The 24,502-nt window shown below is 37.6% G+C and overlaps 5 protein-coding genes across 7 annotated transcripts; 3 read left to right on the forward strand and 2 right to left on the reverse strand.

The window, feature by feature from the left end:
• The first annotated feature begins 2,107 nt into the window (after positions 1 to 2,107).
• LOC133729627 (E3 ubiquitin-protein ligase RMA1H1-like) lies at positions 2,108 to 4,103 on the forward strand. Of its 2 annotated transcripts, XM_062157185.1 has the most exons (3): positions 2,126 to 2,265; positions 2,761 to 2,956; positions 3,182 to 4,103. In XM_062157185.1, the coding sequence occupies exon 3, from the start codon at positions 3,212 to 3,214 to the stop codon at positions 3,935 to 3,937; it is 726 nt and encodes a 241-aa protein (XP_062013169.1). In that variant the 5' UTR covers positions 2,126 to 2,265; positions 2,761 to 2,956; positions 3,182 to 3,211; the 3' UTR covers positions 3,938 to 4,103. The 2 variants fall into 2 exon arrangements, with proteins under 2 accessions (XP_062013168.1, XP_062013169.1); XM_062157184.1 differs by lacking the exon at positions 2,761 to 2,956 and having other exon boundaries at positions 2,108 to 2,265.
• A 4,868-nt stretch (positions 4,104 to 8,971) lies between these two features.
• LOC133733657 (heat stress transcription factor B-2a-like) lies at positions 8,972 to 10,953 on the forward strand. Its single transcript, XM_062161305.1, has 2 exons — positions 8,972 to 9,399; positions 10,491 to 10,953. Exons 1-2 carry the CDS (start codon positions 9,082 to 9,084, stop codon positions 10,833 to 10,835), a joined length of 663 nt encoding a protein of 220 aa, XP_062017289.1. The 5' UTR covers positions 8,972 to 9,081; the 3' UTR covers positions 10,836 to 10,953.
• A 480-nt stretch (positions 10,954 to 11,433) lies between these two features.
• Positions 11,434 to 14,802, forward strand: LOC133729629 (pentatricopeptide repeat-containing protein At4g21705, mitochondrial). Of its 2 annotated transcripts, XM_062157189.1 has the most exons (3): positions 11,434 to 11,745; positions 11,998 to 13,267; positions 14,327 to 14,802. In XM_062157189.1, exons 1-2 carry the CDS (start codon positions 11,500 to 11,502, stop codon positions 13,231 to 13,233), a joined length of 1,482 nt encoding a protein of 493 aa, XP_062013173.1. In that variant the 5' UTR covers positions 11,434 to 11,499; the 3' UTR covers positions 13,234 to 13,267; positions 14,327 to 14,802. The 2 variants fall into 2 exon arrangements, with proteins under 2 accessions (XP_062013173.1, XP_062013172.1); XM_062157188.1 differs by lacking the exon at positions 14,327 to 14,802 and having other exon boundaries at positions 11,998 to 13,671.
• A 967-nt stretch (positions 14,803 to 15,769) lies between these two features.
• Positions 15,770 to 18,442, reverse strand: LOC133729630 (monothiol glutaredoxin-S17). Its single transcript, XM_062157190.1, has 3 exons — positions 18,181 to 18,442; positions 18,007 to 18,081; positions 15,770 to 17,247 (listed from the first exon to the last, which is right to left on the reverse strand). Exons 1-3 carry the CDS (start codon positions 18,352 to 18,354, stop codon positions 16,027 to 16,029), a joined length of 1,470 nt encoding a protein of 489 aa, XP_062013174.1. The 5' UTR covers positions 18,355 to 18,442; the 3' UTR covers positions 15,770 to 16,026.
• A 737-nt stretch (positions 18,443 to 19,179) lies between these two features.
• LOC133729628 (putative nuclear RNA export factor SDE5) lies at positions 19,180 to 23,901 on the reverse strand. The gene is made up of 11 exons (XM_062157186.1): positions 23,014 to 23,901; positions 22,563 to 22,588; positions 21,908 to 21,985; positions 21,445 to 21,509; positions 21,037 to 21,296; positions 20,755 to 20,837; positions 20,562 to 20,618; positions 20,034 to 20,101; positions 19,803 to 19,909; positions 19,648 to 19,721; positions 19,180 to 19,556 (listed from the first exon to the last, which is right to left on the reverse strand). The coding sequence occupies exons 1-11, from the start codon at positions 23,564 to 23,566 to the stop codon at positions 19,440 to 19,442; spliced, it is 1,488 nt and encodes a 495-aa protein (XP_062013170.1). The 5' UTR covers positions 23,567 to 23,901; the 3' UTR covers positions 19,180 to 19,439.
• Positions 23,902 to 24,502: the final 601 nt, after the last annotated feature.

Consider the following 24,502-nt stretch of genomic DNA (forward strand, 5'->3'; position numbering starts at 1 on the left):
GGAGTTCAGGGATGTTGATGAAATTAGAAGTTCAGGGACTAACATAAAGAATGAGTGAAATTTCAGGTAGGTAAACATGAATTCTTTAGTGATGAGGTTGCTCCACCATCTCTATTCCTCTTTAGTGTTATCATAATCATCACCTTTTTCCTCCTCTATCTTGATGACAACATTGCGCTTCTTGGAAGGGATAGGATACTGCACACTACCAAACAGAGCAAAGGACAAACTCCTCTACATTTGAGCATAGAACATGAAACCTGAAGTGCCAGTCGACGTTGGTAATGTCATTCCCAAAAGACGGGGACCCGAATTCAAAGAGATAAGGCCTCGTTTGGTTGCCGGAAAGGAAATTGGTTCTTTGGTCTTTCTCATGAGCATGGGAAAGTAAAATTCCCACTAGTTTCCCTACAAATGTTTGAAAACACCGGGAAAGTAATCGCAAAATTTATTTTACTTTCCTCTCCGATGTTTGGTTTGTGCATGAATAGGAAAGTAGGTAACATCAATTTTCCAACAATATCATTATTATTAAAACATAAACAATTCAAGATTCAAAAGTTTATTGGATAATTTGTAATAACAACTATTAAAATAATGTTTAGAGTAGGTAATTAATGTGCAATTAATGCAAGGAAAGTATGAGGAAAAATGAATCTCATGGGTGTGGGAGGATCCATTTTCCCCCCTATTTTTCCTTCATGCAGGAAAGTTGTTATTTTCCTTGGGTGTGCCAAACACAGGAAATGATCAACTTTCCTTTCCCAACCTTTTCATTATGCGAACCAAACGAAGAGTTGAAACCTGCTCTAAACACTTAACCCCATATTGGGTTATCATGCCACACTTTGAGCATCTACCAACCAATGTTCAAAATGGAATTTTACGGTTGGTTCCACACCTTTGTTAAACCTTCTTCAAATGCTTACCATTGTCAAATGAGAAGAGGAAGAGGTTATCAGGACGTTCCTGAACCTTGAATTTCTTATTAACAATTCAAGTGCGCATGAAATATGATTTGAAAGTAGAAGGCTCAAAGGGTTTGCAAGGTAAAGGCTTGCCTAGCAAGAAAACCTGGAAAGATTTCCTGACAGGCTCGCAGCCAATGGGGACGAAGTTAAGGGCACCGCTGCACTCCGACAGTGCGAAAGAGGTTGCGAAATGTAGGTAAGCAATGGAGTAATATTTCTGACTTTCCATTTTAATTTTTTAAAGTAACTTTAAGAGAAATATCAGTCACAGTATTTTATATTAACATTACCACTATGACTTTATGTTCACTCAATTTTCTAATTGGTGCTTGTTAGAATACATGTATTTTGTAGAGACTCATGATATTATTTTGAGATATTCTCTAGATACTTATTGTAATAAGGGGTTTAGGCTTAATGTCACCCCTTTGTATTCGGTAGTTTCATTAATTAAGGCTTGAGAGTAGCCGCACTGCCCTTTATCTTTCAAAAAAAAAAAAAAAACTATAATAGCTTAGGCATGGAGATAGAGGGCACTACCCATAGATGCAATAGCCCACTAAAAGGTTTTCTGATGAGGAAGAGGAAGAAGAAAGGTAAGGTTTACTCTTAAGGACAACATATAAATAATCAGAGGACTAGCTAGGTTGAGTGAGAACATTAAGATTCTTTATGTTTTTACGAAGGGAGGAACGAGAAGTAAACAAGAAAAAAAATAGATTTTTAGACCTTAGTTTTATTTATTATAATTATTCTTAAAAGTATTAATTTTAAAATTTAAATTTTCAACAAAGAAAACGATTTTGATGTTCAACACTCGACACGATAAATACGTGCTTGTGAGACGATGTAAATATATACGGTATTCAATCTTATTAGGATATTAGTCAGAGATTCAACTCAGAGGCTGAGAGTACATACAATACAAGATCATATAATCTATATTTGCAAGTTTTGTTTTTCTAAAATAATAAAATCTATATTTAAGACAATTCTTGAAGCAAAAAAAAAAAAAAACAAAAAAGCCAGAAGATGAAGAAGAAAAGTAAGTAAGCTCCACGCGCGTATCGCGCAGTTGAAATTGCCACTACGGTGTTACAGTAAAGGTCACACTGGATTTGTCTATATAAGCCATACGAAGGCCACGTTCACCCCCTCCCCTCCTATCCTCTCTCTCTCTCTCCCTCTCCATCTTCCGTCTCTCTGTAAAAATCGCCATTACAGCTCCGGTGGGAGTTCTCGAAGATTCTCAACAAATTTACAGCGCCGGCCCTTCTGCGAGAATCTCTTTCCGGTACCGTCTCTTAATGCTTAATCAATTTCACGGTTTCCTTTTTGTTCTTTTCAGTTTCACATGCTTTTATTCCGGGATTCTATGGTTTTTGGTATGGTGGAAGATATATGTGTGTTTATGCTTACAGATCTAGCTTGGATTCCATCACTGTTTGGATTTCTGGTTCATATGGCTTTATCGAAAGCAATTTTGTGGTGAAGGAAAGAATTTGGGGAGTCTTTGTTTTCCGGGGGATGATGAAATGTGTAGATGATTGAAGGGTTTACAAATAGAATTGTAAGGATATCTAAGATAAGTTAAGTTGTAGATATTACGGGGTCGTGTAGGTATGTTTTGGGTGATTTTTAGGGTTTGGTGAGAGTCGAATTTGAGAAATGTTTCGTTTAGGTTGTACTTGAGCTCATGCTGGAGGGGCATGCCCCCAACTTGTGGATGATAGTAAGATGTTGTAGGCTTGCATTGGACTACTCAACTAAGCCGCGTGTCTTATTTCAGATCTGGGTCTGCTTTAGAACTGGGATGATAGGAAGAAAACCGAAAAAAGTTGCTGTTTCTTTTGTGCCTGATGGGCAACACTGGAGCCTGAGTTGGTTTTCCTTTGTTCTTCAATGATATCTGTTATGCCGATGTATATGACTGAGGCGAAATTGACTAATAAGAAGTAAAGGAATTGGAATTGGTGGGGAATTAGGTACAAGTTTCCATGGAAAGATTGTTAGTTTGATCTCTAATTCAGTAACTGTTTTGTTCTGAATTTTGAGGTTCATGGTTATATTTATATGTTTGGACTTTGGAACTTTGAACTAAAAGACGAATCAAGAATGGTTTATAGTTGATGGTAGAGGATTTCTTAATAAGCTAACGAGATCAGGTAGCTTAAGAGTCTGGTATTAACTGGTTTCATATCTTATCTCAGGTGGAAGAATCAAATTGGAAGAGCAGAAAGATGGAAATGCAACAATACTGTGCACATGAATGGAAGTCCATCTTAGGTGCAACAGCCGATTCTGAAAATTCTAAAGGCGGCTTTGACTGCAACATCTGCTTAGACTTTGCACACGAGCCAGTGGTCACCCTCTGTGGCCATCTGTACTGCTGGCCTTGCATCTACAAATGGCTTCACGTCCAGAGCGCCTCCCTTGCTTCTGATGAGTGCCCTCAGTGCCCTGTTTGCAAGACCGAGATATCACACACCACCATGGTCCCCCTTTATGGCCGTGGCCAAACAACTTCAGAAGCTGAGCTCAAAGGAAAGGCACCCTCCCGGGGAATAATAATACCTCCCAGACCATCAGCATGGGATGCACAAGCTCTTCTATCTAACTCACCTCGTAATGGTCAGCAACTTCCATATCGTAACCCTTATCAGAACCAACAATATAGCTCTCATCCCTACAGCAGTTATGAGGAACAATCTTCCTCACCACTGCTTAGCCTCGGAGGCACAACGTTAGCTGGTATCAACCATCCGATGGCTGGTCTATTCGGGGAGATGGTTTATGCAAGGGTGTTCGGAAACTCTGAGAGCTTATACGCGTATCCAAATTCGTACCACCTAACGGGCAGTAGTAGTCCAAGGTTGAGAAGGCACGAGATGCAGGCAGAAAAGTCGCTAAACAGAATTTCTTTCTTCCTCTTCTGTTGCTTGCTTTTGTGCCTTATTGTTTTCTGAATATAGTGTAGTAGTATATAGGTCATTCTTCCTCTCCCTCCAGCCATTTTGTATACTGTATAAATAGGTATGAACGTCCTCTTGAATATAAATAGATGAGATGAGATGTGCATTATATGAGAGTAATATTAGAGCTTTTGTCGAGAGTCATCGACATTTCCATTTCGATCTTAATTTTAACCTTCTTATTTAAGCTCTCCTGCTGCTTATTCAGCTTTGCTGGTTTACTGTACAAGATGGTAGGTTTGTAGAAATCACAATTAGATTCTTTCACGGGTTGGGTGATTCAAAAATAGGACGAGGGGATCATCAAAAAACACGTTGTTTCAAAACCTTAAGGCAAAGGTCTAACAATTCATCTATTTTTACTTTTTTAGTGATCTTTTTTTATTACTCATCTAAGGACCCCAAAAGGATTACACTAATTAGAATGATTATCAGGTTAATCAAATAGTCAAACGATTTTTGAATTTATTTAAGGGAAGAGAGTAAGAATAGATCCAAAAAATATCATGAGGCTCAATAATGCTAGTTCTTAAAAAACCCTCATTTGTCCACTGGTCTAGAACTCTAGATGCAAGTTGTTTTTGTTACCTATATTCATCTTGTCCACGGTAAACTAGGGTCCTAGTGATCCAAAATGGAGAAGTCCCTAGTGGTCCTGATGCAATCAAACTGGTTTTGCTTTTTGGGGAGGGTCCAGACTCCATACTGATCCGTAGTCATAGAGAAACAACAAGATATCTATGTCAAGCCAACTGGGGTCACATGCAAGCTTCACAATCACAGATACAGATTTTATAGAAAATGTAACTACAGGTCAATCAAAAATGAGTTTAACCAGGATCAGAAGCAACTTCTTGGAAAGTAGAAAATGAAAATGGACATGAGAAGAGTTGGTGGCATGTTACATCCTACATGTGACTGTGTGAGTGTACTAGTTCAAATTTGCTGTTTCTTCAATCTCTTCCTAGTATTCTGAGTGTACATGTCAGCGTACTCTTTCTTCAAGTGTACTAGTTTAAGGCTTATGAATACCCCGTTCAGATAGAGAGACAAGCTTTGTTCATTTGTGGTGAAGTTCTTTGTAACTACTTGAATAAGAACGTGAGAACTTCTACTATACATGAGTGTATGCCATACACGTATGATCCAACGATGTGTAAGCCATAAATATCATTTTTACTATTCATTGTAGGGGCTCTCATATTGTTAGATGTCATACACACATGTATAGTAGAAGTATCAATTGTGGAAACTTCTATTATACATGCGTACGTATTTGATATATATGCATAATCTAACGGTGTGAAAGTCATAAATAATAGAATTATTGAACATATGGGAGTACCACAACTTCATCCATCAACCTCAGTTAAGTATCTACTTGATAGGCATTGGAAGATAGCTTGATGGTAACTGGTAAGAGGACCCAAGAGGTGGTCACCAATATACCTACCTATCAAATTCTAACCCATATTTCTAAACCCAAGGTGTTGGCGACCAAACTATCATCTTTGTTTGTTAACCAAAATCTCCAAATCAAACTACTAGAGTATTGTTCAGCCTATAACTTCTCAGCCAAGTTAGGATTGCTTAAAATGATGTAGAAGGAATGAATCCTTTTTAAAGTTACGTTAAACCATCCTTTCTGATTGGAACCGTTTATCATTAAGTCATAAACCATCATGTACAGATCATTTATACAAACTTAATAAAACTAAAAATTTTCTACTCATCAAACTAGCAAACGACAAAATAATATTGAATAAATCAGTATTGTAAAAAATGAATAATTGTGATCATAGAATTTTATTGTCCAAAAAGAAATAGTTTATTTATGTCTTCTTGTGATAATTTTCGTGGATTTACTTTTCATTTAATTATAACTTCAATATCAAGACAACTTGCTTTCTAAATAGTTGGGTTGTCAACGTCTATTCCACTTGATGTGTAGGGTATTGGTGGTGCATCAATTCGATCAATTAGGTTTGGAGAGTGGATATCTAGCACTTGAACGCAGTGGAAAGTCGGATAACTTAAGGAAGAGACAAGAGCCTAAATTCTGCCTTATAATAATGCTAAACCTTCCTTGAATCATTGATTCTCTTGAGCTTGAGCAGTCTCAAAGTGTTTTACAAGAGTTTGTAATTCAATTTAGTAGTTCAGAATATTTATTGGTTTACAATTATTATTTACAAGAATCACCAATTTTGTGATACTCGTCATTAGAAATTATAACTGAACTATCTTATGATTAGACAACATTTATCCGATGATGCATATCAGGATTCATGACCCAAGAATAAATCTCATGATCCATATTGCGAGCAGTGCAGAAAAGCTCAGCAAATGGAGAAAGCGAATGCAAGCAAAACAGTGCCTAAAGCCTACATGGCCACTGTAGATATTTTCAGTCAAAAATGAAAGCTTTTGAGCCCCATTTTCATATAAATATGAGACCCAGCAGAAAATCCCACATTTCCCATGTAGGACCATCAAACCAAATGTCCAATTACGAAAGCACAAAAAGCGGCCCAAAAGAGCAGACAAATATCCAAACCCAACTACTATCACAAAGGAAGCCCCAACACACTTGACACATATCAAGAGGCACTCCAAACTGTCGTGCTAGCAATTTTATTGTTAAAATTTTTTTAGTGTACCAAATTATGTTTCATGCGCCATGCTATAATTGGTAAAAAATAATAATATACATTAAAATTCATTTGTGGTTCTCTGCTGTTCCGCAATTTGAATATTGATCTAAAAATCATGCTCTATGAACCATGGGCTGATGCTATATTAAAAAAAACTAGTACGTAGAGCTCATCCACTATGTGTGTGCGTGGAGAGAAATTAAAAGTAGTGGAGAAACTTCTCATACAACTACCACATTTTCTGCTTTTTTATTTTTTTATTTTTTATTTATTTTATAATTTACCATATTATCTCTATTGATTAATTATATTTCACAATTTTTTAATAAATAAATGTTAAATTTGTAAAAAATTTCAGTTTTGAAGAGCAAGCTTAATAATAGTACTAGCATAAGTATTTTTCTTTTCGAAAAAAAAGAAGAAAAAAAAATAATGGATGAAAACAGTTATTGCAGAGAGAAGCTAGTGGGAGAGAAAAATGGAATTTGTGGGATTTATTTTGTTTATTTTTGTTAATAAAAATATAATTTGCAATTGTCATAATGACCCTTGTGATTTAATTAATTCTCAAACTATTTTAATGTTTTAGGGTCATTTTTGTCAAAAATTTTGATTTTAACTAACAAAGCATATTTTCTTAATAATAGTATAGATATAGATTTATATATTTTAATATATTTTGACATGTAATTACATTTCCGAGTGTAAATTAAAAATAAAATAAAACCTTGTATTTTGGGAGTTAGGACCTGCTCCCCCCGGAAGGACCCGGTAGCCTTACACGGTTACACCACTCGGGTTACCTTAGGGATACATCATACTGTACATCAAATATCATATCACCCACCCAATCTTTTCCAAACAAAAAGAAGAAGCTAGAAGAGCAGAGATGGGAAAACCCAACCTTATGCGACTGCCAGACGAAGTACTGACCGCGATCTTCTTCAAGCTCCCAATCACAACATTCTTCCTGCTAGGCTTAATTAAACAATGCAAGTTTATCTTTGATCCTTTTGGTCCTACTTTCAATTACAGTTGCTCAGAGCCCATTGGTTTGGACTAAATAGACTAAAACTACAAATCAGATAAAAAAAAAAGTTGCGCGACTCCATTGCCTAGAATCTTCAGTGATCGAATAAGTCTAGCATGGATGATCGCAAGTCAGCAACTTTAATAAATTGGATGATAGCTTTAGACAGGAACATATTCAATTTTCCATGTGAGGATCAAGATTCCACCCACAATTGCTAACCCTAATTGTTTGGAAATTACGAAGCGTAATTTTCTACAAGTGCTTTATCTTTAGAAATGAAAACAATCCGATTTCAGCATGCATGCAACCTATGTTGGCTTTTTAATGTCAAATGGAAAGATATGATATAAAAAAGTTAAACACATTGGATAGATTTTCGGTATTCAAAATATATGAATTACGATTATAAATCAAAATTAAAATAACAAGTATATATATGACCAGTCCAGTATCATTCGGTCTAGTAATATAAGTGTTTCCTTTATTAGTGGGAGGTCGTGAGTTCAACTTTAATAAATATATAAATAAATATATATATATGACCAAAACCGAAAAATTAAATCCAATAATATTTGGTCTAGTGATTAATATGTGATCGAATAAAGTAGGTCAGAACTCAGTGCTTAAAAGGTTGTGCCTGAGACAACATATATAACCTCACTTGGAGGAAAAAGTATAGTTGATGACATATATACACACAAAGCTTTTAATTCCAGACCATTTCATCATTAGGGTCAGAGTTCCCGGCCCTGGATATTTCATTATCTTTTCATTTGTTGAATTTGTACGTTGTCTGGAATGACTGGGGAGTAAACAATCATTCAATGCGCCCCAAATCCTACAATATATACATCTCTCTCTCTCTCAATCTTGTACCAAGGATTTACTAATACCCAACCACACCGGATTTCCAATCCGACCACCTAAACAATCCGCTGCCGGCTGCCCATTTTTTGAAATTGTAATCGGTAAATTGGATGTGTCGGATGCCACTCCCCCATCTACAGTCTTTCTCCCTATCTAAGTAGCTAGCCTTATCGATGTGATGGGATTTTCAAATACAGTGTACTAATTTAAATGAATTCATTGTTAGTCCAGTCAAATAGTAGAAATTTTCTTTGACTACACGTGCCATAATCCAATTGGAAAGTATGAATTTCCATACCAGCACATTTTGCTTCTGTTACATCATCATCCATTATTCAATTTTCAATACAATTTAATATATAAGGTGTATTTTGTTAATTGGGAATCTTGGAAAGTTGCATGCACTTATTTTTAATTTTTCCGGTCAATGTTGCATGAACTTAAGAAACTATAGAAACAGCAAAATAAAGAAAAAGAAAAGCGAAGCCAAAAGGAAACAATCCACCTTCCACGGCACTAGCTAGTAGTTTCCAAAAAGCTAAAAAGAGTAGTAGTAGTCGTATAATTAAACAAAGAGAGTTTATATGGAACTCTTTGGAAGAACCATAAATAGAGAAAACAGCTCTATGTGTATGGATCAACATATCTCGGAGGCGAACCATGGCACAAGTCAGAGTTCGAGGACGAGAAGCCCTGCCCCGTTTTTGTCGAAAACGTACGATTTGCTAGAGGAAGAAGAAGAGGAAGACGAAGATGGCAGCGGAAAGAGATCAATTGTGTCATGGAATGGAGAGGGAAATGGGTTTATAGTATGGTCTCCTGCTGAGTTCTCAGAGCTCTTGTTGCCTAAATACTTCAAGCACAATAACTTCTCCAGCTTTATTCGCCAGCTTAATACCTATGTGAGTAGTCTAAATTCCAGTCTTGCTAGCTCTATCTTCATTTATATACAGAATGAAATATCATACAGATCCATCAATGGCTTATATATAACTACTATTTCAATGATCGATGTGAATGTTAATACATATTTGGTATTTTATAGTTTTATCAGTGCTCAAGAACCCTGTATTAATACTCCGAGAAATTTAGAAACCTCGTGAGTTTTCTAATCCATTACAATAGTTAGCTGAAACAAAATGCGGGAACAAAAAAAATCTAGGATCTGATCGTTCAAAGATTTCTGTGATGATGGTTTTTCTGTTTTGTGTATTAGCTCCAGGCGTATAAACAGTAGTCAAACTGAAATTAAGAAATTAATTAATAATATATAGAAGTCAAAAAATGTGACAGTTTCAATTGGTCAAAATAATCCCGCTCTGCAGACTAATGCACTAGTTTTGATTTATTAATCCTAGTGCATGCAGATGCAGCCAATTGATTTGTAGTTGAACAGCGGTCATAAAACGGGTACTGTGCTAGATCCTGTTCTTAGCTAGGAGCAGAAATTCTACGTTCTGTACATCCCCCGCTCCGAAGTGATAGACTAGCTTCGTATAATTATGTAACATGTTCTGGGGTGGGTTAGGGGATCATTATGTATGTGAAATCGGTTTATATTAGGCTGTCGATGCATTACACATGAGGTGGATCGACCTTCTCAGTAAAAGTATTATACATCATGCATAAATGTGACTTATTTTCTTATCGTTATAATTTGTACTACTGATGTGATGTATCATTTAACTCAAATTAATTTAATCACATATATAGTTTCATAAGAAAACAAATTTTAAGCCTCTATTATCTTGAAACAAGAACTCTAGACCTCTAATTCTATCTCGTCCTTAAAATAGAACACAAACGTAAGTATTAAGCTATAATCAATATTATCCGATGTAATGATTATTATGGACGACAAATCAATCATTGTAGCTAATTAATATATTCTTTCGTCTTATTAATGCTAGCTAGCTGGAAGATGTAGCTCTTCAATTTTGTCTAGTACAGTAGCATAGTCCCTATGAAACTTGATGGATGTCTTATTCCACAGGGATTCAAGAAAACATCACCAAAACGATGGGAATTCAAACACGAGAAGTTCCAGAAGGGATGCCGGCATATGCTACTGGAGATCAATCGGAAGAAATGCGAACCGAGCGCTTTTCCGGTGTATCTAAAGGCTTCGGAAGAGAGGAGCACTAGTGCTGCTGGCCTTAATCGAAGCATGATCAATGCAGCAGAACAAGAGAATCAGTCTTTGCTGCTAATGGAGGAGAACAAGAACCTAAGGAAGCAGAAAATGGAGCTTCAGACGCAACTTTCTCATTTCAAAGCACTAGAAACTAAGCTGTTGGATTGTGTGGGTCAGTATATGCAAGACCATCACAATCGATGACAAAAATTAGTACCAGCAGTGATGAGAGTTTCCTTAGGTCTGTGTTGAATATTACACCATGCATGCTTGTTGATCCACAATTCAAAGCTTTAAAATCAAAAGTTGATTTTGCCTGCTCTTTTTCGTGGCTTTTATTAGAAAAGATGGAAGATCATTGAGGACTTTATGTTGGGTCCTTCTAGGTTGGTGCTAACCAGTATGGGTGTAATTATTTCACCTACTTGGACTCCATCGAGTCTCCCTCGCACTTTTTCTTCCTTTAAATTCAATTCGTCAAATTCTACATATAACAATGTCTTTATGCCGAGAACGGCATCCATGGATGATACCATGGAATGTAATGCCATGTCGAAAATAAGATTTTTTTTTAATGAATTTTTTCTGACTATGAAAAATCATTTAAAAAAAAAAAAACCAGATTATAACCAGAACACAATAGGATCGAAATTCGGAAGCAATTGATTAACAAAAATCACTAATTAAGAATCTATGAGTTGAAGAAAATTGCATAAATGAGTCCAGTAAAATTGTTGTCTCAAAAGATTAATAGGCCCAAGAAGCCCAACTGTGCACTTACAAAAAAAAGAAGAAGCCCAACTGTGCTCTTAAACCCTTCTTCATTTTCGTTTCTCTGAAACTCTAAAACCCCAACAAACAAACAGTCATGGATCCCAAGCTCTCCTTCGTCAAAACCCTCATCCGAAACGCGATTACGAGCAGGTCCTACTATACCAGCCGGACCAAGAAGCCTACCCTCTACACGAAGATCAGTCCTCTCGGAAATCCGAACCAAAGCGTGGTTCCGGAGCTCGACGACTGGGTCTCCAAAGGCAACAAAGTCAGCGTTGGCGAGCTCCAACGCATCATTCGTGACCTTCGCAAGCGCAAGCGCTTCTCTCAAGCCCTACAGGTTTCAATATGTCTTCCCTTAAAATTTACAAGAGGGTATAACTAGTGGGTGGTAATGTAACTCGAGGTTTCGATGTGTTTTCACATGAAACTTACTGAATTGTAGTTAAGAAAGAGGGTATAAGTAGTGGGTATAGTGTGCTTGGTTTGGTTTTGGGGAGGTTAAAGTGTATTTGGAATGGCATAGTGTTACTGTTTTGTTGTTTTATGTAACAAGGAATTGGGAATTTTGTGGTTTTGTAATTGTGTGCAGATTTCTGAGTGGATGAATGAGAAGGGTGTATGCAAATTTCGGCCGAGTGAGCATGCTGTGCAGCTGGATCTGATAGGAAGGGTTCGGGGGTTTGTTTCGGCAGAAGAGTATTTCAGTAATTTGGGGGATGGAGATAAGGACTGTAGGACATATGGTGCTCTTTTGAATTGCTATGTCAGGCAGCTCCAGACGGAGAAGTCCCTTGCTCATTTGCGCAAAATGCAGGAGATGGGGTTTGCTTCTTCGCCTCTTGATTACAATGGGATCATGTGTTTGTATACAAATGGCGGTCAGCATGAGAAGGTCCCTGGTGTGCTAGCTGAGATGAAGGAGAATAATGTATCTCCTGACAACTTCAGCTATAGAATCTGCATCAACTCTTATGGTGCGAGGTCTGATCTTGAAGGAGTCGAAAGGGTTTTGAAAGAGATGGAGGGGCAGCCTCACATTGTCATGGACTGGAATACTTATGCTGTTGTTGCTGATTTCTATGTAAAGGCAGGCCAAACCAACAAGGCGATTGATGCCTTAAAGAAGTCGGAAGTGAGGTTGGATACGGAAAAAGGGCTTGGCTACAACTTTTTGATTTCCCTCTATGCGAATATGGGGAGTAAGGATGAAGTTTTGAGGTTATGGGGTCTCGAGAAGAGTGCTTGTAAGAGATGCATAAACAGGGACTATATATGCATGTTGGTGTCTCTGGTGAGGCTTGGTGAGTTCGAAGAAGCTGAGATGGTATTGAAGGAATGGGAAATGTCTGGAAACTGTTACGATTTTCGAGTGCCACAGACTCTGGTAGTAGGGTATTCAGCAAAGGGGTTGTATGAGAGAGCAGAAGCTCTGCTTGAAGACTTGATGGAGAAGGGAAAAGCAACCACCCTTAAAAGTTGGGAAATAGTAGCTGCTGGATATGTCGCTAAGGGTGAGATGGAAAAAGCTTTAAAGTGCATGGAGGTTGCGCTCAGTGTGTGGACAGAGGAAGGACGGAAACCCAACAATAGTTTGATCACAACCTTACTGAGTTGGCTTGGTGATGAATGCAGTGTTGAAGATGCAGAAGTTTTTGTTGGATCATTGAGGAAGGTTATCCCAGTGAACAAGCAGATGTATCATGCATTGTTGAAGGCATATGTAAGACGTGGTGAAGAAGTAGATAGAATTCTGGATCGTATGAAGACTGATAAAATAGATCATGATGAAGAAACAAGGAAGATCCTTGACATGAGGCCAGCCTAGTTCTGATACCCCAATTGAGCCTGCATCTTTTCAGGTGAACCATAATTTCTTGTTCGAACATAGATTTTAGAACCATGGAAATTGTATTATGTCTGCATTGTTAAGAATGAAATCAATAGCCATTTTGCGAATTCAACAATTTCAGTATAGATGGTTCTTGTACAAAATATAAGGATTTGAAGTCTGTTGTGCCCTCAGAATTTCATAATTAAATTGAACCCATAAGATAGTATGAAAGTGATTGAAGTATCAGCATTGGAGTATCATTCGAGCTCGGTGCAATTGCACAGTTCTATTTAATCGAGGTCGCAGAAGGCATTCGAATGTGTGTACATTCTCTCTGTGGGAACAAAAATCCATTTAGAAAATAAGCAAACAGCCAAAGATGAACAACAGAGGAAATTAATTAAGGATAATATGAGAATAGATTATTCCAAAAGAAAAAGAAAAATTTATGAGAATGGAGATTGATAGAAGAGTAAAAGATGGTTTCCTTATTCTCAAAAAAAAAAAAAAAAGAGTAAAAGATGAGCTATTAGCCCAATTTTGCTATTATTAAACCCTTGTACTTCTTTGTTTAGTGAGCCGTGAACCTTAAACCCTTCACTTTCTACTCTTCGATATTTCTCTCTCAAAATCTAAAACCCCAACACACTCATCGATCCAAAGCTCTCCTTCATCAGAACCATAATGGCTCGCAGGACACTTTGCTCCAAAAGCAGTCCTGTCCAGGATCCCATGCTTCTTGAAGTGGTCGACGACAACTGGTTCAGTGGACGCAGAGAGAACAACAAGGTAAGTTCAAACGCATCAAATTGCATTAGCCCAGGTTTTGTTGCTCAGAGAAAGAGGCATCAAATTTATTAAACTATATATAGTTGAAATTAGGATTACTGGGTGGTAATGTTATTAGCCTGATTAGGGTAATTTAGGTTGTGGGTATAGTCGGGTTGATATGATCTCGAAGTTGGATGTGGAATGAATTTGAATGATATCAGAATGTCATAGTGAATGTGTTTGCTTGTATGACATAATCTTCTGCTTTTGGGACAATTTTTGTTAAAGGTTGAATAATGTTTGTTTAACTTTGCAGATATCTGTGGAGATGAATCAGAATGGTGTATCAAAAGGAAGTTCTAGCTCAATTGAAAACACTTATGAAAGTCGCATTATACAAAGCCTTGATAAAATCTCCACCAGTTTTGAACGACTCTATAATCTACTAGAGAAAAGAGAAAGGGAGAGACAATATACAGTTTGGGATGCTATCAAGGAGATCCCAAACTTGGATCAAGGTACTCGTTTCACGGCGCTTGATTTGATTGATACCAAAACAAAAAAAGATGCGTTCTTGAAGATGTCCCCTGAAGAACGATTAAATTGGATATTCTACAAGATGCAAGGAGTATAAGTATACGAGTTCATGTGAATTATTATGTTATGATATCTTTTGTGATGTTATTTTGGTTGGAATCTTCAATACATTCGTCTATTGAGTTGTTTTAAATACTTTTGGTTTAAACTATTATTGGATAACTTCTTATTTGTTATACAATTGTTACTCGATCAATTTCATTTTTTCTTAAGTGCATGCATGAAGGTTGCTGCTCTTTGTGTGTGTGGACCGAGAGAGGACGGAGACCCCAACACTAGTGGCTCAATACGCCAAAATATTGAGTTGGCTCTTGGCTTGGTGATGAAGGCAGTGTGAAGATGTGGAAGCTTTTGTTGGATCATTGACTGTTGTCACAGTGAACCAGCAAATGCATCATGCATTATATATTGTGGATAATATGAAATCTGATAAAATTGATGATCATAAAGAGCATCCTTGGCATGAGGCAAACCTAGTTCTGATACCCCAATTGCGCCTGCATCTTGTTTCAGGTGTCGTGCGTTCGAACAAGGAGTTTAGAAACCATGGAAATTGTAGTATTTCTGCATTTGTTGAGAATGAAATCAATCGCCATTTTGCAAATCCGCAATTTCTGTATACATGCTTCTATGGACAAAATGTAAGGATATAAGATTGTAAGGATTTGTTTTCTGTTGTGCCCTCAGAATGTCATATCAACCCATAAGATAGTCAGCATTGGAGTATCATTCGAACTTGGTGCAATCTCACGGTTCTATTTTAATTGAGATCAAGGAGCAATATGCATTCGAATATGTGTACTGTAATCTATGGCAACAAAGTTTCATTTAGAAATAAGCAAACAGCCAAAGATGAACGAAGTTCCAGAGTATGCACATGCATATGCCAATGCAAACCGAACAGTTTTCCCGTGTATGTTAAGGCTTCAGAATAGAGCGCTAGCACTGGCCTTAACCATAGCATGAGCAATGCAGCAGAACAAGAGAACCACTGTGCTGCTAATGGAAGAGAACAAGAACCCAAGGAAACAAAAAATGGAGCTTCAGATGCAACTTTCCTAGTCCAAGCCCTAGAAACTGTAGGATTGTGGGAATACGTATAATCTCACACATCTATTGAATCCACAATAATATGCATTTCAATGTGTGTTGCACTTTCATGTCTCTAGGTAATCTGTGGCAACAAACTTCCATTTCAAAAATAACCAAGCAGCAAAAGATGAACTTCAGAAATTGCTTATCACAAATAATCCCAAGTGTGCAAACATCAATTATCAAGGAAACATATGACTCGGTATATTAAGAAAGTATCTAAAGCAAACTTTTAGAAAGTGTCTAATGTAATCAGACGTCAACACATCAGAATAACAATTGATTTCACGGTTTTCTGGGATTATTTGATAAAACAGGTCCAAGGTTTCACTCCGTCAGAGTAGCCTTAAGCTCTCCATTGTTCTTCAGCTCCAGTATAATATCGCTTCCTCCTATTAGCTCACCTTTGTAATACAGCTGAGGGAAGGTTGGCCAGTTTGAGAAGACTTTAAGCCCCTGCCTCACCTCCTCATCAGTTAAAATATCAAATGACCCAAAACTAACACCATCTTCTGTAAGGGCATTAACAACTTTGGAACTAAAACCACATTTCGGAGCATCAGGTGTGCCCTTCATGAAGAGCATCACTGGAGAAGAAGAAATCAATTTCTTTAAACGATCTTCCAGAGTATCTTTCTGTACAATCCCTTTCTCTGCCAAAACCTTTTTGAGTTCTCCACTTTTCTGCATCTCCAACACAATGTCTGATCCACCAATAAGTTCACCCTTAATATATAGTTGAGGATAACTGGACCAGTTTGAATGAACTTTGAGCCCTTGACGAACTTCCTCATCAGAAAGAATATCAAAGGTCTGAAACTCCACCTTTTCTTGTGCAAGGATATCAACTACCTTCCGGCTGAACCCACACTTGGGTTCTTCCGGTTTTCCCTTCATAAACAGCATAACTGGGCTTGAATGAATGAGGCTTTCAAGCCGAGAGGTAAGAGTTGAATTCAAACCGGTAGCTGCTGAGGTTCCACCTTTTCCACTTCCAGCTTCAGTCACTTTTGCCCCAGCAGAATCAATAGTATCGATACCATGGTCTCTGAAAACTTCCTTTAGTTCACCACTTTCGTGCATTGAAATTGCAATGTCACACCCACCAAGAAGCTCCCCTTTGCAGTAAAGCTGAGGAAATGTTGGCCAGTTAGAGAACTTCTTTAAACCTTCCCTAACTTCATTGTCTGATAGAATATCGAAACTTCCAAATTTGACCTTCTCTTCCTTCAAAATGTCAACAACTTTTTGGCTGAATCCACATTTGGGCTCTTCGGGGTTTCCTTTCATGAAAACCATGATTGGATTAGATTCAATCAGCTGCTGCAGCCGCTTTTTCAATGTATCACCGGCTCCAATCTTTTCCTGGGAAGACCCATTTTCTTTTGCCAACTCTTTAATGGTTTCAAGGATAGTCGCACCAGCAGCCATCCCAAGGCTGGCAGGAGCTGCAGGTTCTCCAGGGTTAACTGACCCAGCAACCTTAGCAACTTTATTGGCCAAACTAGATGGATCTGCACCTTCCAATTTATCAGCAATCTTACCATCCTATATAAATACACAATGGAGAAATTTTAGTAAGAGAGATATTGTTTTACGACCCCTTTCCCCCAAAGAAGAGAAAGAAAGCCCAAACAGTAGGAAACTGATAAAGTTAAGAAAAGGTACATAAGAACAGGGGCTCAGAAGGCAATAATGAAATAAATTTAACAGTTTATCATCAGCAAAAGTAATCCACCATACTTAAGATTGTGCCGCCTTTGAGACCTAAGTAATTATCCCACTGGACCAACATACTCAAGAAGTTTTACCTTCTGAAAACTAAGCTTTTAACTCATCTTCCTAGCTCTTAATCACATTCTCTGCTACAATTAACTAATGGTAGCAGACCTGACTACTTTCCTACGTACACAGAGCACGTTACACAAATTTCTGGAACTGCAGCAGAAATCTCTCAAATCTAGTAAAATCACTTTTTTCAGTTGGATAGTCATTCAAATTGATGAAGGCTTCTTTCAACAAGTTCATCGTCTTATGACCCTAACACCATCCCCACTCACTCAACCTATAGTGTTTAAATTCCACCACCAACTCTCACTCCTACTAGCAAAGCTACTCTTATCAATTCTGCCTATATCAACATAATAAAAGTCCCCCAAATTATACAACCAAGCCTATTCTCACAGTAGATTAAAATCTTCACTATTGCATTCGAAAGCTAAATAGATACACTCACACGTCAAACAACACAATTATGCTCACTGCTAATCACTAAGAAAAACGCTGCAATACCCAACAAGCATATACCTTGGCAAAGACAAAGAACGGCACAGCAGAAACCGCATAAGCCTCAGAAATCTCAGGCTGCTCCTCAGCCTCAACCTACAAAAACCCACCACAAACTCAATCTCAGAAACCAAAATTCAGAACAGGGTTTATACAAAACACAGAATTGGGTTCAAAACCGAGAACCAAACTTACCCTCAAGAAATGGGCACGAGGGAAATCAGTAGACAGATGTGAGAAGACCTCGTCCATGTGCTTAGAGGCCTCACACCATGAAGCCCAGAAGTGAAGCACAACCGGTGCGCCACTCTGAACCAACCCATCAAGCTCCTGCTTCGATTTCACGTCCTTCACTGACCCACCACCCATTGAGCTCTGAATTCGAAAACCCAGAAGCAAAAACGCAGAGAGGGAGAGAAAGGTAGAGACTTTGTTGAGGTTTTAATAGAGAAAGACCTAAATTCGGGCGTAAATTTTCAGTTGAGGAATAGTGGAGGCTCTCTGTCATGAGATCTGGACCGTTGATTTGGTTGATTCTTTATTCTTTTGGGTGATTTGACCCCGGTTTTGATTCTCTATGGTGGGTTCTACCTGACGATTTTGATGGGCATGGGACCATGGGTCTCTTTTGGTCCCAATAGTGGTGTGTGACTTGTGTTAAGGTTTTTGGCATCAACAATTAGAAACATTATCCATAAAAGAGAAAGAAAAAGAAAAAAATAAATATGAAGACACGTAAAATGTTCTTAACATCTAGAGTTATGAATCTACTAATCTTTTTGCCAATTGAGCATTCAAGTAATCGAGTACAAACTCCATGGACAACAAAATTTAGTTCAAGTAGCATGAGATAGAATGAAGTAAATCCAAATTAGATGCCTGTTTTTTCCTTTGTTCGGTTAGAAGTATTTCATTAGGGCCTATACCCTTTTAAGTTGCAAGTAATAGCACACATCCAAGATTATGTGTACTGCATCTATTATTGAGAGGTAAACAGTACCCATTAAGAAGAAAAACTCAAACCCAAAGAAGTAACAATGACATTCAAACATTTCAATGACAGGTGCACTATTCTTCATTCACTGTCATTACATTGCAAAAGCCTCAAATGTGACTAGTTTGAACTCATCGAAATTTTCTTTCGTTCTAAGAAGGTAAACAGTACCCACTAAGAAGAAAAACTCAAACCCAAAGTAAAAATGATATTCCAATGACAGGTGCACTATTCTTCATTCACTGTCATTACATTGCAAAAGCCTCAAATGTGACAATTTTGAACTCAGCGAAATTTCCTTTCGTTCTAATAAGCTTCAATTTCTTTCAGAACCAAAACTATATTTTGCCAAAAAATTGTACCAATTTTCACTTCTCTTTTTGATACTGTCACCTATTTGATAGTTCATATGTTGATTATCTCCAAAGATGGATCCTTTTGAGATAACAACTTGATTCCACTACTTTTTGAGAAAAGTTAACTTCTTTCGGTTAATACTATCCAACTGGATTAGTATTGTTCCAGCATTGTCTCCTTCAACCCACTTGATTGATTCTTCCTCCAGAAGCTTCAAAACCTGCGTCAATTGACCATATGAAAGTAAAATATCAAGCAAAATATCAAGCATTTTCAAACATAAGCAGCAAGTATGATTGAAGAGGTCTTACTGCTAATCGTCTGCGAGATCCTTTCAAGATATCTCTATCCTTTGTATCAATAATGACCTTAAGATGCTTGATTGCTGACCAAAAGGACAACAAAACAAATTCAATATTATGGAGAAAAAGTTATAGAAATAGGACTATGAGACCAAATCACTTACATGAGATACCAGAAAATGAAGAGAGATGACACTTCAGAAGACGTATTGCCTCCTTGGCACCACCTTCATGCAAGTCAAGCACTATATCCCCTTGTGTCTCAGCATCTCTGACAAAGAACCCAGTGAAAGAAAAATATCAATGTCCTATGAACCACGCTTGACCAATGTCCTATGAACCGCCCTTGACCAATGTCCTAAGAGGGTTGGACAACACAAAAAAAGGATGCTGACCTAGGTTTAAGGATCATTTTATTTGACTCCTCATCTGCTTCGCGTGCCTTTTTCTGGAAAAAATGTCCCTGCCATGCCATAGTACATTAGAGGTCATAAATTCATTTAATTTCTGAAGCAATTTCCCCTTTATATTATCTGATAAGAAATATTTATAAACTAAGTCCAGGTCAAGCTAGTTCAGTTCACGTGCATGGGATTAGGGGATTTCTTGAACAAACTATCGTACATTTGTAACTTGGTTTCAAAAATGGAACCCATCTGAACCATATACAAATCTAAAAAAAACAACAGCCAATATTATGATAATTATCAGCCAAGGCCCAGACAATACTATTCACGGCCTCAAAAGTCAATCTAGCCACACTTAAATCTAAGGAAGTGCCACAAAAACAAAATAATAGAGCATGTATGAAGGCTAGGTTAAGTAAAGCTATTTGTAAAATGTAAAGTAGTCGGAAGCCGTATCATATTCATAGGAATTTAATATGTAATCACTTCTTCATGACAGTAAGATGGAGACTTTACCTGTTCCATAAGTTTGTCTGCTCGAATACGATCTCCCTTAGAAAATGCGTCTACAGCCTAACAAAAGAAAACTGATATCTTTAGTTCTTTACCCCATAGTGTGCAAAGTTACAAGAATACCACAAGCAACTACTATGCATGTATAATATATTTCAAATAAATGGAATAAACTAAGCCATATAAAGCTACTTACTGCCTGGTAATACTCCTTCATCGTACTCCGATACTCCTTCACACTTTTGCGAAGAACCTGGTACCTAACTTCATCATCCGCATCTGCAATTACAGCACAGTTATGAAGGGTTAAGGAAAATACAAGCACAAAGCAAGGAGACCGTGCCATATAGATCCATATTTAGGCTTAATTTGGGTTTAGTAGGAACTGAATGATTTCCTTTACAACACAGATTGATCCAACCATTCCGCTCCATAGAGGGTACCAGGGAAACACCAGTGTAGAGAAAAGGGTGCATACCTTCCTCAGTATGATGCTGTTGATAGACCACAGGTGTCTTGTGATCTGAAAAGGAATCTTTTGGAGGTTCAAGCACCAAATGGCCGTAGTCTGCATATCCCTTCGTTGATCTTACTATTCTTGTTTTTGATAGCTCCGGCTCCTCAGGTCTCTCAGGAGCATTGAAGAGAGCAGCCAAAAGTTCCTTCTGTAGATCCAATCTCTTCTTTTCTTTTCCAGTAGATTCTACTTCATTTGTATTTGAAGCCCTGTCTCCATTACTGCAAGAAGACGAATATAGATAAGTCAGACTGATAATTGTATAAGCTAAGTATTTTAAATACTCACCATCTTCTCCCTCCCCCTCTTTGCATAGCAAACACAGAGATAATACTTAGTAAGTATAACAAAAGTAAGGACAGCACCTACCCTTCAGTGGAGTTTATGGGCTTTCTCTGAGAAGATTCTTCCAATTTCAGATATGAGCCTGCAGACTGGACAATAATCTTAAATAAGACAGAGAGGTACTAGAATAGCAATAACTAATCTGTGCTTGACAGATTTCTACCTCTTCTCTTAGTTTGCATTTTAATAATATGTATATTGTGTGATGACATAAAAGTAAGGGCAACAGAAATGAGGTCCTCTTAACAAGCAGTTTATACAAATCTATGATGTCATATATCTCCTTATATGCAGTTTTCAAATTCTAAAGCTTGATAACATGTTAGGAGTACATCAGAATGACCTTTTAGAGAAAGTTGAACAGCCTTTAAAATATAAAATTGGAGCATACATCATTGAAGCGTATTAACATATTATTATAATTCAGAAAGCATCAAAGCTAATACAATCCTGTTTAGGCTCCTAAATGGTTGGAAATGTTACTGACCTTATCATTGGAGTTAGAGATGACTTCGTTTCTTTCATCCGAGGCTGATGTTGACAAACTGATCAGATTTTCCATGCTCTGAATGGTAATTAAAAGTAAATAAAAAAGTCATTGCTTAGAAGCACTTATATGTGAATACATCTTGCCAATGTCTAACAGCTTTAGAAAATAAAAGGTATAGCATTAGGAAAAACATAAGAAATTATTTTACTGAACAGATTGAATAGGAAAGCATCTTGAGAAAAGAGAGAGAGAAAAAAAAAACAAAAACAAACAAAGAAATCCACAATAAACCGCCTTTGGGGTAGAGATGAAGATAGGCTTTTTACTCATATATAGACTAGAAAATTCCCCTGCGGGCAATGCAGGTACAATCTTATAGGCTACAATCAAACAACTGGATGGTAGTCTACCATTACATTTGCTCTACTTAGTTTTACATTAACTATAAAAGTTTTCTTTTAAAAAGGAACAGAATAGAAAAGAAATTGCTTAAGAATTCAAAAAAAAGCATTGCATGTTAGCACAAAGAGACCAAGCCAAACCTAAAGAAAAACATAACCCAAATTTTCCATGAATACACCAAAGCTAGTTACAAGATATAACGACATCCATCTGATAGAAGACAGAGAAAAGCCTTGAGAATGCTGTATACCTTTTCCATATCATATCCGCAACTATCTGCATAAAGAAAGCCAGATTAGTGTTCTTACATTATGGTCACTGAAAAAAACTACTCAACTGCCACACAAGTCAGTAACATCAACAAAAATACAATAGATTTGAGATTCTGATTATTGATTTAAGATTCTAATCAAACAAACACAGCAATCTAATCAATTTCATACTTTTACTCCTTTCGTTCAACCTCCTTCCCACTCTCAACTCCTACAACCAATATGCACACCTATTGATTATAGGCATCCGCCCCATTTAACATGGTATATCATCTCCAACTACTCCTACTAGATAACATTCAAATCATCCAAACATTTTCCACAACAATGCCAAACATTTTCATGCTAGCAAATCATAGCTGACATAAAACCAAGCAAATGGCTGAAACAAAACACAAACAACACTAGTTTTCGGGTTAGATACTTTACCAAGAACGTCTCGAATCACATCCCTATCGAGCTTGAACCCCTCTCCAAGCATATTGAACAGAAAATCCTCCATGTCCTGGTGAAGCACATCATCCCCAGCCGAAGAAGAACAAGACTCCGCCTTTTCCACCCAGCTCTCCGGAATCGGCAACACCTTGGACTTTGAGTCCACTCTCAACGCCTTCCCTCCATTACCACCCGACGACGTCGTTTTGTTCCCATAATGCTTCCCAATAACACCAGAAACACTCCCCACTGAAACCGACCGATACTTCGTCTTCGCACCCCTCGAATTCCCACTCCCATTATCCGACGTCGTTTTGTCCTTCTTCCCAATCCCACCATCATCCGATACCACTGCCGACGATTCTTCGCCGGCGCTGGTGGCGGAGAGAGCCAGAGTCTCGGCGGCGGCCTCGGCGTTCTTCCCGGCCTTGCAATAAGCCGAGGCGATTTCTTCAAGGGAAAACGCCGGGCCAAAAGCGTCGAGCAATACCCTCAAGCCCTGTTCGTCGTCAAATCTGGAGGCGCCATTGAAACCGGAAGCTTCCATTTCCAGAAATTCAAAGACTGAGAATTCAACACTGATTTAGAAAATCGGAAAAATTCCCAAATAAATTTTGGGTTTTTCTTCGTCGGAAATGCAACCGATTCTGAAATTTCAGAGGGGAAACTCCGATTCAGGTTCTGGGTAGTTCAAAGATTGGAGCTTTTTGGAGAAAGAAACCGTCTTTGTGAAACCTGAAGAAGAGAAAGGAATCAGAAAATCGGAGAATGAGATTTTGAAAAGGAAAATGGGGTGTGGGTTTGTGATTATTGTGAGGAATCAATCCATGAACAAGTTATGAGATTTAATATTGAAATGAAGAAAATAAAGCAAAAACTAAAAAGGGAGTGACATGCTTTTGGCGCCTTGTATTTTTGCTTATAACTTCCAAAGGAAGTTTGGTGCAAATTCCAATAAGGGTTAAAGAGTTTTGGACTTTGAGGAGTTGAGAGTGAAAGGCTTTCTATGACTCTTTTCTTCACTGTAAATTTGAAATGTGATGATTGTGGCAAGAGGGTTGAGAGGGATTATATAGTATTTCATCTTGAGTTGGCATGTTGAAAAAAAATCTAGAAATTGTGGCCGCTAGATTACCATCCAAAACATGTAGTGTCTTTTAAATAATCGTCACGGTGTCACTTATGTTTAAGTGATTTAAAGTCTCGTGGCGAGGGCTATATCTACTGTTTATATATTTGTCATGTGTCAGTGTTATGATGCTAATTTGGTATTGTTATTATTTGTAACATATCAGGGTTGGTGTGTAATAACGGACCAAGAAATGAATAGAAAGTGCTCATGTTAGGTGTGAGCGAGGTTTTGTTTGGACTATTGAAAGAAACTAAAACAACTTTAGTTGTCCAATTTAATTTACGTTGAACATTAAATATTTTTTTTATACCAGTGATATCTTCTCATCGATTCTTACTCTAAGTCCAATGC

The sequence above is a fragment of the Rosa rugosa genome, chromosome 2 (assembly GCF_958449725.1).
Source record: "Rosa rugosa chromosome 2, drRosRugo1.1, whole genome shotgun sequence".
Classification (NCBI taxonomy): domain Eukaryota; kingdom Viridiplantae; phylum Streptophyta; class Magnoliopsida; order Rosales; family Rosaceae; genus Rosa; species Rosa rugosa.

Excerpts from the sequence above, each read along its gene's own strand:
- LOC133729629 (XM_062157189.1), top strand. The coding sequence starts at position 11,500 with ATGGATCCCAAGCTCTCCTTCGTCAAAACCCTCATCCGAAACGCGATT. Across the intron at positions 11,746-11,997 it reads GCTTCTCTCAAGCCCTACAG|ATTTCTGAGTGGATGAATGA; the intron begins GTTTCAATATGT and ends AATTGTGTGCAG.
- LOC133729630 (XM_062157190.1), bottom strand. The coding sequence starts at position 18,354 with ATGGGTGGTGGGTCAGTGAAGGACGTGAAATCGAAGCAGGAGCTTGAT. Across the intron at positions 18,082-18,180 it reads CTCGTGCCCATTTCTTGAGG|GTTGAGGCTGAGGAGCAGCC; the intron begins GTAAGTTTGGTT and ends GGGTTTTTGTAG. Across the intron at positions 17,248-18,006 it reads CGTTCTTTGTCTTTGCCAAG|GATGGTAAGATTGCTGATAA; the intron begins GTATATGCTTGT and ends GTATTTATATAG.
- LOC133729628 (XM_062157186.1), bottom strand. The coding sequence starts at position 23,566 with ATGGAAGCTTCCGGTTTCAATGGCGCCTCCAGATTTGACGACGAACAG. Across the intron at positions 21,297-21,444 it reads CCCATAAACTCCACTGAAGG|TAATGGAGACAGGGCTTCAA; the intron begins GTAGGTGCTGTC and ends GTCTTCTTGCAG. Across the intron at positions 20,619-20,754 it reads TGAAGGAGTATTACCAGGCA|GCTGTAGACGCATTTTCTAA; the intron begins GTAAGTAGCTTT and ends TTCTTTTGTTAG.
- LOC133733657 (XM_062161305.1), top strand. The coding sequence starts at position 9,082 with ATGGAACTCTTTGGAAGAACCATAAATAGAGAAAACAGCTCTATGTGT. Across the intron at positions 9,400-10,490 it reads TTCGCCAGCTTAATACCTAT|GGATTCAAGAAAACATCACC; the intron begins GTGAGTAGTCTA and ends CTTATTCCACAG.
- LOC133729627 (XM_062157184.1), top strand. The coding sequence starts at position 3,212 with ATGGAAATGCAACAATACTGTGCACATGAATGGAAGTCCATCTTAGGT.